We start from the raw sequence: 16808 nt of genomic DNA on the forward strand, positions 1-16808 counted from the left end.
ACAATTATGCAAAGAAAGCATGGAAGTTTGGTTTTACATTCTCCCTGTGGGGAAAACTATTAATTCCTAATGCTCCCTTCTACAAGGTACATGGTTTTCTTGGTATTTGAACATTCAGACAGCTGTGTTTTCTAGTTGGTGAAAAGCAGATATAGCAAAATACTGAGCAGCACAGAGAAATTCTGTTAGCCTGAGTTATTTAAGTTGTTCTAAAGCTATTTAAATTGTCCAACTAGCAATGGCTCATAGATAAATATGCCTACATGAATGCATATGCCACAAATCAAACAGATCAAACATAATGACACAAGTGAACAGCTGTCCGCAGCTGTAGAATATAGTCATACGTACATGTCAAGACTTCAGAAAAACTCATGGTATCCATCAAAAATACTTATTGTGAATGAGTTTCACTTGGAGGAGGGATGGAAAGAAATATAAAACATTGGAGTTATTCACTGATGCTTGATAATTAGAGCTGATGGCTTCAAGATAGGATGAGTCATTCCACCTCCATTGCTGTTAAATGAAGCAAAGACAAACACTAGGGCAAAGAGAAACAGGAAGGGTTTGCCTTGCAACATTGTCTTTCTCTATTTCTGTGACAGGGTACCAAGTAAACTTTCTGGCCAATGCACAGTTCCTAATTATACTGCTAAATTGCTCAGTTATAAATTCATAGACATATCTAATGTGCCCAAGAATAAAAGCACTTGTAGTGCTGATTTCCAAGTACCTCTTTGTGAAACATGGCTGGTCCACCTTGCCTTTACACTTCCATTCTTATTTCCCTTAACTCCACTCAGAGACTCAATTCATAAACACAGTGTGATTCCCACTACCCCCTCTCTACATTTATGGGAAACTAAAATAATATCTCTCTTCATTATAGGGCTACCTTTCTAGGCAGCCTTTTACATACATCTCCTTTTCTCTCAGTGCCTTAGGCAATGGCCAGAAAGCCCCACTGGACAGCAGGCTAGCATCCTCTGTGGAATGTGCAAACCATGCCTGCAATTGTTCCCCCCCCCAACACTAGCTCAGTGTCTCTGGGCATTTCAGCAGTTGTTCAGAAGGCTCAGGGTGTTTATCTTCCCAAAGCAGCTGAACTGCCTCCTGTTTCATGAGCAGAGGAGTGGAATGCAGTGGAAGAGACCCAGGCCACTAGCCACCCAGATTAGAGAGTTTTGTGCTGAGGTCCCTATATGGTTGTGTAAGACTGAACAACCAGCTCTAGTCTGTCTTTGCTCCTTGTTTGGGAAGCAAGTGGGAGGGGAGCAGGCCAAGGAGCTATATAACCCTTCAGCACTCAGCTTCCCAAAACGCCACCCACCCAGAGGGGAAAAGCCCAGCCAAGCACCATCAGGGTAAGTGGCTCCAGCCCAGGAATGTGACTGAGAGATGGCAGAGGCTTTCTCTCTCTCTCTCTCTTTCCTCCCTTCCTCCCTTTTTCTTTCTTTCTTTCTTTCTTTCCTTCCTTCCTTCCTTCCTTCTTTCCTTTCTTCCTTTCTCCTTCCTTCCTTTCTTTCTTTCCTCTCTGTCTCTCAACCCAATTTTAATGAGATACTCTCTGCAAGGATCTGAGGAACTCATATAGTCCAGTTCCTCTGAATAAAGAGTGAACTTTTAAAATTATTGTTGATTTTTGTTGTTGTTAAGGATTAAAGACAAAAGTGCAGTTTGTGTTAGTAGAGGAAGTGAAGAGGGAGATGGAATGAATATGTACTCATGCATGTCACCCTTAAAATATCTGTCCATATTAAATCAGTAGCCTAGATCCTGTGGGATGAAGTCTACCTCTTTACAGTAAGTTTTATAGTTACTTTTATGCACTGGAAACTCTGGGACTTGCCTGTGATTCAGAGTTTGTGTGGGGAATTTTGAGTAGACTGTATTTGTGGTACAGTTGCTGTGACTGAAAGTATGTGTTCAAAATGAAAAGAGGGCATTGGCAAAGTGGTTCAATTTTGTGTTGCTGAACTTGCATGTTGCTTTGGGTTCAGTCCCCTGCCTTTTGCAGGTTTCCTGTGTTGAAGATGTGCATTCCTTGAGGGCACCTTGAGCTCATTAGTTAGGGTTAACATCATTGGCTGTTTGCAGCAGTGCACAGCAGGCAATTACCATCAGCTTTTCTTCTTTATTTTCTCTCCAAAGAAGTGGGCAGAGGCAGAGCTTGCATCTGATTGTGTGTGTGTGTGTGTGTGTGTGTGTGTGTGTGTGTGTGTGTGTGTGTGTGAAGCAGGGAGGTCTGGTTTGCATTTTCTCAGCCTCAGGTTTCCCTCAGCCTTGTGATTGGAGTGTCACAGAGCAGCCAGCCCTGTCACCCCAGCCTGAACTTTGCTATAACTCAGGGCTTGGCCACTTGAACTGAGACTGGAGTTTTCTTGCTGAGATTTTTTTTCTTGTATCTTGTGATTCATGCCTAAATATGGTTTGTGTTTCAAGATGAACGAACACCATCCTTTCCCCCTCCCTCCCACTAACAACTCATTTTCTTGGCACAAGATGTGCTCTACTTGGCTGAAGCAAACCCTCTGACCTGGGTGCAGATCCAAGAGCAGACGCTGGAGCAAGCTTGTTTTACCTAATTAGGAAATGCTTCGCTCCAAATCAAGTGCTTATTCAGGTTAGATAAGGGTTGTAAACTACTGAACCAGCTTCCTCTTTAGACACACAGAGAATGTAATGATATGTTCCCTTTAGAGATTATACAGTTTTTTCTGGACAATTTTCTTTGCTATATATACAAATTCATTCACATAATATAGATTATATTCACATAATATATTATACATATGTATACATTATACTGTATATATGTGTATATTTTATGTATTATATGTGTATATGTAATATGTGTGTATGTTATGCATAAATTTTGATATATGAATTAAAATATATTATGTATGTGTACACATATATGTATATATGTATATACACATGTGTATATGTTTGTATGTGTATATATGTGTATATGGGTATAGGTGTGTGTATATACATAGTGTATGTGAACATTCACATACAATATATGTATATACGTATGTGTATATTATGTGTATATACATATATTGTATGTGAATATTTACATACACTATGTGTATATACATATACCTATATATGTATATTTGTATAAAATATATATGTACATATAATGTATATATGAATATTGAGATATTTTTCTTCATTTTTACTAATGATGGTGTTTAGTCTATATTTCTAAATATATTCAAATACTGATCCACATCCACCCTGAAGAATAAAATAGATTGTTTGGGACATTCCTTTCTACTTTCTATGCGTTTTCAGCCTTTGCTCTCAGTTTGAAGAGTATCCTCAGTACAGGTGCAGCCTGGGTCCTGGGTCCTTGGTGTCGTTGTCTTTGACAAACACCTGAACACTGCTGTGTCTTCTGTTGTGTCTCCAGGTGGTTATCTTTTGTCTTCCAACTCTTTGTAATCTGCTATAATAATCTTCTAAGAAGGAAGTTGAGCATAAAATAATGTCTAGAATAAAAGTAGAATAAAAGAGAAAAGGAAAGGACGAGTCATTGACAAGTCCCATTTTCCCATTCTTGCAAGTAGAATCCACACATTGAAAATTGTCCATCTAATTTTAGAGCAGTGTGTAAAGAAAGCAAGAATTTGATGTGAAAAAAATCTGGATTGTATTGATAGCTATATAATGCCATTAATAACAATGATGAAAATCATTTTCATTGAGGACTTATACATATATGCCACTGTGAATAAGTTTAAATGCATTTCCAAAAACAACACCCTCCCACCCTAGAATTCTATGTGGTATGTGTTGCTATTATTATTGCTTAATAGTAAAATGGATTGTGACTAAGAGAAGTTGAATAACTTGATAAATCATAGCTTCTAATTGGTGGAGCCAGTTCCCTCCCAGGACACACAGTAACTTTATTTCTTTTTTTGGTCGTTCATGGGGCTTGAACTCTGGGCCTGGGCACTGCCCCTGAGCTCTTCAGCCCAAGGCTAGTGCTCTACCACTTGAGACACAGTGCCACTTCCTGTTTTCTAGTAGTTTATTGGAGGTAAAAGTCTCATAGACTTTCTTGCCCAGGCTGACTTTGAACCATGATCCCCAGATCTCAGCCTCTTGAGTAGCTAGGTGTGAGCCACCACCAATGCCCAGCTAGTGACTTTTAAAATAAATAATACTTTGTCATCCATTGTCCTAAATGTACCAGTGGGGATATTGGATAGATGACTTGAATTTTCCTAAGTTTGGTTTTTGTTTTATGAGTTAAGAGATAGTATTTCATGACCTGATCATACAATATGTTATCTCAACTTAGATTGATGTTATTTGTAAATGGCCAGGCAAGAGGAATCCCTTTGCAAAATGCTCTCTGCTCTGAAGGTTCTGGGCATTTGGGATATTCAACCTTGATTTTGTGGGAATGGTCTGATAAAACTCCAATTGTGAGAGCTGTTTTCTTTTCCCATTTCTTAGAGATTTCCTTCCAATAACTTCCTTTCCTACCTAGGTCTGGTAATTAGATTACCAATTTAAGAGAAGTCTGGTTTGGGGCTGGGACTTAGTAATGGAGCACTTGCCTAACATGTGCAAGACATTGGATTAGATCCTCAGCATTGAAAAAGCAAAATAATCTTGCTCAGCCTGAAATCTTGACTGAGATGTCAATGTTATCAATGCTAACCAAAGAACAATGAACATCCCTTTCTTTACAGAACACTTCTAATTCAGTTTGGAAAAATGGGAAGGATCCTGGATTAAGAGCCCCAGGAGAGCAAGGGCCACCCAATCTCTAGTTGTTCTGACTCTAGTTCTGATTCCAATATCTCCTGTGCTCTTGAAAATTATTTCTCCTAGAATTTCTTTTTTGTAAAAAGTGAGAGCATTGAATAGAAATGCCCTCTGATTAGGAGCCTTCAGTACTTCTGCATCAGCCTTTCCAATTTTATCAAGGAATCCAATCTTAAAAAGGGATTATAAAAATACTGTTTCATAATCAAAAGAGTATATACTCAACTAAAAAATGTGACAGAATCAGGGAAGAAAATTAAAAATACTGGCACTTCAAAATAATTCAAGTAAAATATTTGGTAAATAGAACAACTCTTTTTGCATAAACAAATGATTTTATTGGATCACACAATAGTGCAATCTTGAATCTGCTATTCTTATATAAGAATATGTTGTTAGTGGATCCTTTTTACTTCTATTTCTTTCTTTTTAGGGGGGGAGTCAGTTGGGGGGTTTGAACTCACTGTCCCTCAGCTCTTCAGCTCAAGGCTAGCACTCTACCACTTGAGACACAGCACCACTTCCAGTTTTCTGGTGGTTTTATTGAGATAAGAATCTCATGGTCTTTCCTGCCTTGGCTGGCTTTGAACCGCAATCCTCAGAGCTCAGCCTCCTGAGTAGCTAGGATTGCAGGTGTGAGCCATAAGTGCCTGGCTTTTACTTCTATTTCTTAATAACAGAAATTTTCTACTACATGATATGCAATTCATCAAACACACACACACACACACACACACACTTGAAATTTGGAATTGCAACTTAACAGTGACTTTTGTTGGTGAAGAATAATCATAGCCTCTAAACTTTCAAGCACTTTCTTAAAAAGTATTGATTCCAATCGTTTAAATAAGGATACAGGTGGACCTGTTGCAATAATGAGATGTACAAGTCGTTATGTGGAAAACGAACTTTACAACTTTGGTGGGGGGGGGGCCGGGAGGATTGGGAGGGGGGTCGGGGGGAGGATGGGAAGGGGAAACAAAGTAGGAGGCTACAATGCTTGATAAGAAATGCACTCATTATCTTGCCCATGTAATTGTAACCCCTCTGTACAGTATTTTCACAATAAAAAATAAATAAAAATTAAAAAAAGTATTGATTCCATTTAATATTTGTCTGAGTATTAAAGTCCAAAGATGTTTATTAAACACTTAAACATTTAAAAAATATCCAAAAGTTCTCAAAATCTACCTAAAACACATGAAAAGTTATAATACATATGAAAAAATATGAGCTTGGGTGGACACCTTGTGAAAATTCTAGAAACTTACTGAACATATAGTGAATGACTTGTCCCTGTGAGTGGCTGGTCTTAAAGTCTGGAATTTTCATCAGTGCTCTGCAGTCTAATGATTCATTTGTTCAGCTTATCTTTAAAGTGCTGGTAAGAACCTGTGCTATATAATAATAGTATGGTATTAACACAGAGGCCAAAGTTCAGCTTTATTAAAAGCTTACATCATAATCAAAGTACTTCAAGATAAAGGTGATGTTAAATAAGTGTCAGTCAGGGGAATGACACCTGTTAAGAGATGCCCCAAATACTGAAGGGGCAGTAATCAACTTAGTAAGTGCTTGACATCTGGGCTGCTTCTCATTTTCTCTAGAAACCCGGTAAGCAGCTCCAGCCATGTGTGAAGAAGAGGACAGCACTGCCCTGGTGTGTGACAACGGCTCTGGGCTTTGTAAGGCTGGCTTTGCTGGGGATGATGCTCCCAGGGCTGTTTTCCCATCCATTGTGGGACGTCCCAGACATCAGGTGAGCAACACTTGGATGGGAAAGAGAGAGAACAAGGCTATTGGTTAGATCTCTCTATGTCCTAGTGTGAGTTGTCTTTGCCAGATCTTATGTAACTGTTTTAAACATATAGCTGTGAGCTACTAGAGTGTAGCTTAGTGTAGAGTATTTGCCTGGCCTGTGCAAGGTTTGATGACCATCAAGGCAAATTCCAAAAAGTAACTTCACTTATATGCTGATTATTTGGTGGGCAACTACCAGGTATAAAATCTGTCCCATTTTGTATATCCTTTTTTGTCTAAGTATCATCATTGTCATAATATCATAACAAATGTTAACTGTATGTCAGGTTAGTTGTCAGCAAAATATATCTGGAGAGCCTCTTGGTAAGTTTGTATATTGTATATAAACAAAATATTGGCGGTAGCCAGTGGCAAAAGCTAAATTCTAAAGCAGTGATTCTAAGGCAATTTAAAATCTAGTAAAGAGAATGTTTTAAGCTTCATTTTAATGACTAAAAGATGGATCTGACTAGCTTAGACAAATGTTTTAGCAATTGATCTCCATGTATTTATCCTGTAGTCATCAAATATCAAATATTTGTAGCTGTAATGCTTATGGTAGGCAAACAATACTTAAATTCTTTTTTGAGTAAGTAATAACTTTAAAAGTATGATGTAAGCTGGATGCCTTTGGTAATACCTGTAATCCTAGCTACTCAGGAGACTAAGAGCTAAGGATCATGGTTTGGACCCCACCTGGGCAAAATCCAGGAGATTGCTATCTATAACTAAACAGGAAAATGCCAGAAGTAGAGAGATGGCCCAAGTAATGGTAAAGTGAAGCTTTGAGTGGACAAAGCTAAGCAAGAGTGAAGGACCAGTATCAACATATTACACACACAACAGTATGATTGAAAAGATTTACAAGAGGCAAAAATGCCATTTAATGAATATGTAAATTTTATTACTTCCTCTCAACAAGTGATGATTATGTAGCAGACATGTGCATTACAGCTTACTATAGCTGTGAGTCGATAGACACAATCTCTTCCCTAAACAGGGCTCATCAACTAATATAAAAGACAAAAAGACACAATGTAAGCCTGCTTCTCTCACACAATCCTTGATTATTTGGAGGCTGGTTTAGGTCTAGTTCCAACTAGCTGAGGGACATCAATTAAGACTGTAGTCATAGTAGGACTCATATTATTGCTGGTACTAAAAGAGGAAGTTTATCTCACTGATGTAAGTCTGTTGTGATTTGGTTGCAAGCAATGCATACAGTTTGGAGAAGCCTGACTTGTAATATGTTGAACCATTTTAGGGGGTGATGGTAGGAATGGGACAAAAAGACAGTTACGTGGGTGATGAAGCTCAGAGCAAAAGAGGAATCCTGACCTTGAAGTACCCGATAGAGCACGGTATCATCACCAACTGGGACGACATGGAGAAGGTACCAGGACACAGCTGCATTCTCAGAATGCATCATTCCAATGTCCCCTGACTCTAAATAACATGCTATGGCCGGAGAAAATAACTGACTCCCATTGCTCAATTGCACTTTTAGGTTTTGACATTTGTTCTAGATCATCTAGGTCAGCTGAATTTGTGCATTTGTGTCTGCATGTTTGTCTTTGCTCATACTAAATCAAAATACCTTACCATAGATTATTAACTAAAATGGGAGAGGAGGGTGTAAGAAAGGCATACACAGCTGCATGATAGCATTTATTCTGTACTAGACACTGGGCTGACTAGTTACTCTAAGGGTCATAGTATTTAATTCACAAAGAGCCAATGAGGTAAACACTAATTATTTACACTTCCATATTACTCCTTTAGAGCTGAAAAACCTGCTTAGTGGCCAAGCTGAGGTTTTCATCCTCATTTGACTGCAGAGCCTGTGTCTTTGACTCTACATACAGCCCTGGGTTTGAATGTGAATCCCATGGAAGGCATTCACGCTCTCTGAGCTTCTGTCTTTGCACCTGTGCAAGTACTGGCACAGGAGAGCTGGGAACATTTCACTTGGTCCTGGTTTTGTTTGTCTCATTTTTATCCCTTTTTGGGATCTTGGTGCCCTGCAACATCACATTATTGTTTCTCTTCTTTCCTCTGTGCTAGATCTGGCACCATTCCTTCTACAATGAGCTCCGTGTTGCCCCTGAAGAGCATCCAACTCTGCTCACCGAGGCACCCCTGAACCCCAAGGCCAACCGGGAGAAAATGACCCAGGTGAATATGTACATCCAGCATCCATCAAGTCTAGAACAAAGCCACACAGAAAAGCAGAAAGAAGGTCCCAAACCACAGTCCAGCCATAGACTGCTTCCTAGCAATTCTGGAAGCCCACATTAATGATACATTCTTATTGCAAACACAGACTTTTTACCCTCAAGAGCTAAGAGCTCATCTAGCCACAACTTTCCTGTAACTATTGTTGGGAGATCTGGAATACAATCCAACATCAGTCAACTGTGAGTTCAATATAATTCTGCCAGGTCAATTTCAAGTTAGGGCAGAAGTTATAGTTTCCTTACTTGAAGCCATGTGCACACGACCTCCTCCCCTCCCCATCCCGCCACTGAGATGGTCTCATCTTCCTGCTTTTGTCCTTTGTGAGTGACCAGGGCTGCCTTGGCCCTGCCTTTGTTGTCCTCTGGCCACTGCCGGGCAGGCCTGTCTGGATCTGTCAAGGAAGTGTGCTCTCTTGTACATTCCCAATCACTCACTTGGCTCTTTGGATTGCTTTGCAGATCATGTTTGAGACCTTCAACGTCCCAGCCATGTATGTGGCTATTCAGGCAGTGCTGTCCCTCTATGCTTCTGGACGTACAACTGGTAGGTGACTAGAAGAAATGAGCACTGCGATTAAATTAATATGCTCCAATGGGTGGGATTTTCTGGTTATAAATACATGCCCTGTAGTGACAAGGTGTGAATTAGAATTGGCAGGGCTGACTCAAGCCATAAAAGACTTCATCTTTTCGAGTCTCGGACCTCTTCTTTCTAGCCAGACATTAACAAAAATTGTTACCCTCTTCTTGGTGTTCCTTTGTCCAGCTTTCCCAAGCCCTGGCCTACTTTACCTCTTCCATCAAAGTCCTTCTTTGCTTCCTTCAAATAAGAAGCTTAGGAATTCCCTCTTTCCCAAGGCTTTCTTCTACTTGACCAGCAGGCCAGCCACTGTGGTGATGCCATTAGTGCTCACTTGTCTTCCAGGCATTGTGCTGGACTCTGGAGATGGTGTGACCCACAACGTGCCCATCTATGAAGGCTATGCCCTGCCCCATGCTATCATGCGTCTGGACCTGGCTGGCCGAGACCTCACTGACTACCTCATGAAGATCCTGACTGAGCGTGGCTACTCCTTCGTGACTACTGGTGAGGCATGTGGGAGACACAAGGAACAGGGGGAAGGACCGAGTGTTGCTCATAGCAACTTGTAGGTCCACTGTGGCTATGCCAGGAAATGATGGGATGGACAGTTGCCAATGGGAAGGCCTCAGTCTAAAGCACATGGCAAAGCTCAGACATTTTTGCTGTGCTAATTATACTGATAGCACTGATTACACTGTTTCCTCTCAGTTCTCGGAGGTGGTTTTAGTTGTTAGTGTTGTTTTTTTGTGTAGCTGGGCATGAGATCCTTGGTTTCTGTGTGCTAGGCAAGTATTTTACCATTGAGCTGGACTTTCATCCCTGCTTGAAATCATGCATTAATCTCTCACACTAGAAAATGGAGAAAAAACATGTAGTCTGAAAATCAATAGGTGTGGTGTCTGGTAAGCTTCCTAGATCTCTCAATAGACTTGAGTCCTAACTTTCTACCCACTTGCAGAGCCAATACATTCTCTATATCTGTAAAATGGAGATAATCATAAATTTCATCTCCCAGAACTCTACTGACTATAAAACAAGATAACACAAGGAGAATATCCTGCCTAGAGTAAGTATTCAATGATTGGTAGCTAATATTAATAATATAGACCCACGAGGCAGTGATGATATATTTTTAATTGAAGATGTTGTCATACTCTCATTCTCCATAAGAGAACAGAGCCAGACATTACCAGAAACAGTTGGAACAGTTGGATCTCCAAGCTATCTGCGGTTCTGGCTACTGGGATAATCTCATGAACTTGGCATTGTCTAGAATTGTGGTTTCTGGACATTCCTGAGACTTTTTCTAAACTCCTTGTATGAGCCTTGATTTTAAGCTCTCTTTCTCTCCCCCACTCTCATGTTTTCTGTCAGTTATAGGGCTTGAACCCAGAGTCTGGATGCTGTCCCTGAGCTTTTTAACTCAGTCTAGTGCTCTACCACTTTGAGCCACAGTGCCACTTCTGGTTTTTGAGTGGTTAATTGGAGATAAGAGTTTCACAGGGACTTTTCTGCCTGGACTAGTTTTGAACTGTGGGATCCTCAGATCTCAGCCTCCCGAGTAGCTAGGATTACAGGCATGAGCCACTAGCACACAGCTTTTAAGGTCTCTTTTTGTGGTATGGAGTTGAATTAATACATTCCTGCTTACAAAACACCTCCCAAAAATTCCCAGAAGCTCAGTAGCTTAGACCTTCATGGTGTAAGAGTCTCCAGAGTGTATGCCTGCCTGCCTCTTCTATATTGCCTTCCAGACTGCACTAATGGAGCCTTTTGGACAAGGACTAGTCCTGAGTCAGTTCCTACCTTTTTCTGGAAAGCATTGGGTGTGCTGAAGGTTTGAGCTGCCATCTACCTAAGCCAGGCAGCAAGGGCCCTGAGGAGCTGAGTCTGCATGAGCGGGAGGAGGAAGGCAGATCATTAGTATCTGTGTAAGCCCTGGCATGTCCCATAATGTTTGTATGTATTTAACAGCTGAGCGTGAGATTGTCCGGGACATTAAGGAGAAGCTGTGTTATGTTGCTCTGGACTTTGAAAACGAGATGGCCACAGCTGCTTCCTCCTCTTCCCTGGAGAAGAGCTACGAGCTGCCAGATGGGCAGGTGATCACCATTGGGAATGAGCGCTTCCGCTGCCCAGAGACCCTCTTCCAGCCATCCTTCATCGGTAAGCAATGGAGTAGGAAGGCATTCACCCAAATCTCCTGTGTCAGCCCAGACCTAGGGCTGCCAGGGACCTTCTGCTCATGAAACCTGTGTTAGAGGCCACAAGACCAAAAGCATTTCTGAGCCAAGGAAAGGGGAAGTGTCATACCTTTTTCAAGGTAAGAGTTTAAAAGGTCAGAAAAAGAGATTTTTGGGAAGGGATGGAAAGGGGAAACAAAGAGGAGGCAGCAATGCTTGATAAGAAATGTACCCGTTATCTTGCCCATGTAATTGTAACTCATCTGTACGGTACTCTCACAATAAAAAAAAAAAGAGAGATTTTTAAAAAATACTCTCTCAATGTGTTGTAGTCAGGCCCAAAGAATCTGGAAAATACTGTCTGTGCTTAGAACAGAAAAACAATGGGGTTTGCAGAAATGTTTACAAAGAAGCTCTTGAAGGTAGTGTTGGGTTTGAAACTTCATTCTTTCACAGCCTTAGGAAAAGCACTTAACCTCAATTTCCTTATGTATAACATGAAGATTATAATAGTAGCAATGCAATAGGATGGCCAGGAGAATCACAGAAGACCTATGGAGAGGCCTTACTTAGCCCAGTGCCTAGCAAAAACAAAATTCAATAACTCAATATTGTAAGAAATGAACATCTAGGTGGTAGCATTATAATTACATTAGCTCATGACATGGCAAAAGATGAAGGGTAAGTAGAGAAATTAACAAAATTAACAAAAAGTCAGATAAAAACATTATCGAAACTAAAGAAGAAGGAGGAGGAAGACAAGGCGAAAGAGAAGGAGAAGGAAAAAAAGAGGAGGAAGAAAAAGAGAGGAGCAGGAAGAGGAAGAGGAGAAGGAGCAGGAGGAGGAGGGGGAGAAAAAGAAGGGGAAGAAAGAAGGAAGAGAAGAGGAAAGAGAAGAAGTAGGAGGAGAAGGATGAAGAGAAGGGGGAAGAAGAGAAGGAGAAGGAAGAAGAGATCGAAGAAGAGGAGGAGGAGGAGGAGGTGAAAAAGGAGGAGGAGGAGTTGGTGAAAGGGGAAGAGGAGGAGGGGGAAGAGGAGGAGGGGGAGGGGAAGGAGGAGGAGGAAGAGGAGGAGGAGGGGAGGAAGAAGAAGAAGAAGAAAACTATTGCTTTATTCAGGCAGGCTGAAATGTGCAACTGGGAGTGCAAAGGCATCAGCCACGGAAAATGACAGAATGCTTTGGATATTTAGGTAGGAGAAAGGGAAAGAACAACAATGGGATTTGAACTCAAGGCCAGCACTTGCTAGGCAAGGGCTCTAACACATAATCCATGCTGCCAGCCATTCTTACTGTTTTCCAGATAGGGTCTTGCACTTTTTGCTCAGGGCTGGTCTCCCAATGACATCCACCTACCTCTAAAATTATGGGCATGCACCACCACATTCAACTTGTGTTTTGAGATAAGGTCTTCCTGGCTTTCTTTGGGCCTGGATGGTCAGAAGTCCTCCTTGTCTCTGTATCCCCTGGATCTGGGATTTTAAGTGTGTTCGATTATGCTCCGCCTGAAATGAAAGTTCTGAACAATGGTGGTGACACTGGCCGAGTGTGGCACCTTCCAGAAGGAATCTGAAGGTTTTGCTTATAATGAACTGTACACATCCCAGTGTTGCTGAATAGAAAATCAATTCTAGAAGAGTCCATCCTGAAGATGCTGCAGCCTGGCCTCCTGAGGTTGTGAAGCAGGAAGAAATGGGGAATGGGTGATCTCTCGGTGATTGAGCCTGCCAGGCTTCATCCGTGTAAGATCTTCAGTCTGGTTGATCATGTTGAACCTGAGTTTGACCCACCATCCATGGCCCTTGTCTCTTTTCCAGGAATGGAGTCAGCTGGTATCCATGAAACCACCTACAACAGTATCATGAAGTGTGATATTGATATCAGGAAGGACCTCTATGCTAACAATGTACTCTCAGGGGGTACCACCATGTACCCAGGCATTGCTGACCGGATGCAGAAGGAGATCACAGCCCTGGCGCCCAGCACCATGAAGATAAAGGTACTGTGTAGTGATATGCTCTAGGGTTGTGCCTTTAACAAGATGTTGGCCCTTTAACAAGATTTGCAGGATGGTTCTGAGGCTATATCATGGCCATGGACAATTGTGGGTTCTAGGGCTAGCAAAAAGAATCCACATGTCCCATACTTTATATAATTCAGTTTGGTACACAAAAGGATTTTCATTATCTAGACAGACTTGACCTATTCTCACCTAATAGTATATCTCAAGGCCTAGGTGGCTCAAGTGGTAGAGTACCTGCCTAGCAAACACAAAGCCTTGAGTTCCAACTCCTGTACCACACAAAAATGTGAAAGGATAGTATGTTTCTGCTAGGCACCAGTGGCTCATGCCTGTAATCTCAGCTACTCTGGAGACTGAGATCTGAGGATCATGGTTTGAAGCCAGCCCTGGCAGAAATGTCCCCATGAGACTTATCTCCAATTAACCACTCAAAAACCAGAAGTGTTGCTGTGACTCAAGTGGTAAAGTACTAGCCATGAACACAAAGAGGCTCAAGGACAGTCCTCAGGCCCTCAGTTTAAGCCCCACAACCACCACCACCAACAAATAACAGTATGTTTTACATGTAGAACATGGCAAAATATAGAACACAATGTACACATTTACATTTTATTTGTACACATATATGCTCATGTATATATTATTCATTTTTTACATTGAAAGGCTGGATTGAAAGGACAGTAAGATTGGGCTTTAGAAAGGACATAAATTATATAAGGTATCAAGAGTAGTTGAAATGGAAGGATATGAAGGAACAGCAATGTAGGTTGGACGAGTGGAGCCTTGTGTGAGGATGTCAATTGTTCACATTTTCAAGGACTTTGATCCTGTCTTAAAAATCTTAAATGCTGTAGACTTAGTAATTGGCTTTCTTTCTCTGCTAAATGTAATCCTGATCCCATCTCAGTGGTCAGGAATTAGAATTCTTTCTTCATGTCTGTATCTGGCATTCATTTTTAATATAGCTGCACAAAAGCACAGACTGATTCCTGCGTGGCCAGGCTTAGTTCCTGAGCACCCCTCCCCTCCCCCATACACACACCAGGCTTTCACATGGTGTACATTTTGCATTCAATGGAGACCGTTCTTTTGGAGGGTGTTTATGTGTGGTCGATGACTGTGCCGTTCACACACAGAAGCAGCAGTCAGACAAGACCTCTTTTACTTATGCTCCCTTCTCCTTTATGCAAACAATGCACTAGACTTAAACACACATAAATGATCTTTCTGAGTAACCATACTGGAGGGAGGAGATAAAGCCAGCCATTCAGCATACAACACAGCCAACCTAGTTGAGGATTTAGACTAGAGAGGAGCCCTGAACAGAACTGAGCAATTCCTAGTTTTCTAAACTCCCCTTTGTGAGTAACATGAGTATGAATCTCAGTCCCAGGGTGGTGAAAGAGCATGGAGAATCATTAAAACCTAGGGCCTGGTTGGATGACACATTGGAGAAAATGAAACTGGGCGAAATATCTCCGGGAACTCCCTGTGACTCTTTGCAAGTTTTGTAGAAATCTAAAATTATCCTCTTCCCTCCTCCTCCCCCACCAAAAACACCCCATAAATTTTCTTTCTAAAACAAAACATCCAGGAGGACCCAGGTTTGTACACTCAGCCTGACACACATGCGGCCAGTATATAACTCATACTTACATTTGTCTCAGCTGTGTTTCTAAATAGGTAACATGGAAGCTATTTAATACTTACTGCTAGAGGTGGTTATGAAAATACGTGATAACATACATGTGAAATGTTTTGTATAGGGCCTGGAACATAGCAAGAGCTATGCTAATGTCAGTGTGTCGTATTAAGGAAATGAAAACAAGTCTCACCAGAGCACTGGAGTAAACAGAAGGTCTTTAAGTCATGATTTCAGATACACTTTGTCCATTGCTACCCAAGATTTAAATACTGCAGATGTACAAGACTTCTGGTCATGCCCTCTGGTCTCTGTGCCTGAGCCATACATCTACCAAAGAAGCCTGAGCATGCCCCTTGTGCCATGCTTATGTACCTGTGCATAAGGCCTGCCAGAGTACCTTGATGTGACCCATATAAGGGGACTGTCCATCCCTGAGTCCCTCAGTGACAGAAAATGCATAGAGGTGGAGGTTCAGAGAGTAGCAATCACCTTGCCCAGATGCAGGAACACTGGCATAATATGTCCTGCCATAATAAAAGCTTCTCTGAAATGCTAGAGCTTGCTTCCACAGCAAGTGTGCATCACGCTGAGCTCTGGGGCCCAGCTCATAGAATCGGATGCTTTGTCTGGCCCCTTTAGAGGAAGCCACCATAGCACTGGGAACCACCTTTGGTTTGCTCAATAGTATGGTAGAGGAGTTAGGAAAAATCTTTGGAAGATCATTCAGGACATCAGAAAACCAAAGGTGAGGAATCTCTAAACTCATTTTCTTGGCTGTATCTTGTCATCTCACAGCCATGGGAGTCCCTACTATATAATAGACTACAGCCAAGTCTGAGAAATGTGTGCCTTGGTACAGTACTCAAGCCTTACTGCCCTGTCACTTATGACCTGTTTTTTTTCTGTCCTGACCCATAGATCATTGCCCCTCCGGAGCGCAAGTACTCAGTGTGGATTGGAGGTTCCATTCTGGCCTCTCTGTCCACCTTCCAGCAAATGTGGATCAGCAAGCAGGAGTACGATGAGGCTGGACCCTCCATTGTCCACCGCAAATGCTTCTAAGACACCTCCTTGCTCTCTGTCTTTAGCACACAACTGTGAATGTTTTTGTGCCTTCAGTCCTTCTCCAATCCATTCCTAGCCAAAGCTCAGCCTCATTACCTATGTATTTTTTAATAAATCTGAAATATGCTACTCCTAACTTGTGGCTTTTGGCTTCTCACATCAACATCTGGCGGATTACCTCTATTCTGTTGACCGGGGTTACAAGTTGGCTCCCTCTGGTGGTCCAACCAGGATGTAACACAATCAGGATGGCTGCCTTAAAAGACTTGGGCAAAAAATATGGTATTAGAGTAATAAGCATAGGCATGACTCCACTTAAATTTAGAATCAGCTCTTGTTCTTGCAAGTCAGTTTGTGGTTTCAGGTGGATGTTTCAGTCCATCTTCCCCCTTATGAACACACAGACCATTGCATTCAGAAGCAAGCAAGAATGCTCTAAAAGAATGACCATCGGTGATGCCTGTTGGTTGTTCTGTTTTC

At 41.5% G+C, this 16808-nt stretch overlaps 1 protein-coding gene across 1 annotated transcript; it reads left to right on the plus strand.

Moving 5' to 3' along the window:
• Positions 1-1267: 1267 nt before the first annotated feature.
• Acta2 (actin, alpha 2, smooth muscle, aorta) lies at positions 1268-16464 on the plus strand. Its single transcript, XM_013017197.1, has 9 exons — positions 1268-1367; positions 6402-6553; positions 7859-7987; positions 8659-8769; positions 9291-9375; positions 9757-9918; positions 11389-11580; positions 13413-13594; positions 16182-16464. The coding sequence occupies exons 2-9, from the start codon at positions 6425-6427 to the stop codon at positions 16323-16325; spliced, it is 1134 nt and encodes a 377-aa protein (XP_012872651.1). The 5' UTR covers positions 1268-1367; positions 6402-6424; the 3' UTR covers positions 16326-16464.
• The last annotated feature ends 344 nt before the right edge of the window (positions 16465-16808 follow it).

This window comes from Dipodomys ordii, unplaced genomic scaffold (assembly GCF_000151885.1).
Source record: "Dipodomys ordii isolate 6190 unplaced genomic scaffold, Dord_2.0 Scaffold34, whole genome shotgun sequence".
Classification (NCBI taxonomy): domain Eukaryota; kingdom Metazoa; phylum Chordata; class Mammalia; order Rodentia; family Heteromyidae; genus Dipodomys; species Dipodomys ordii.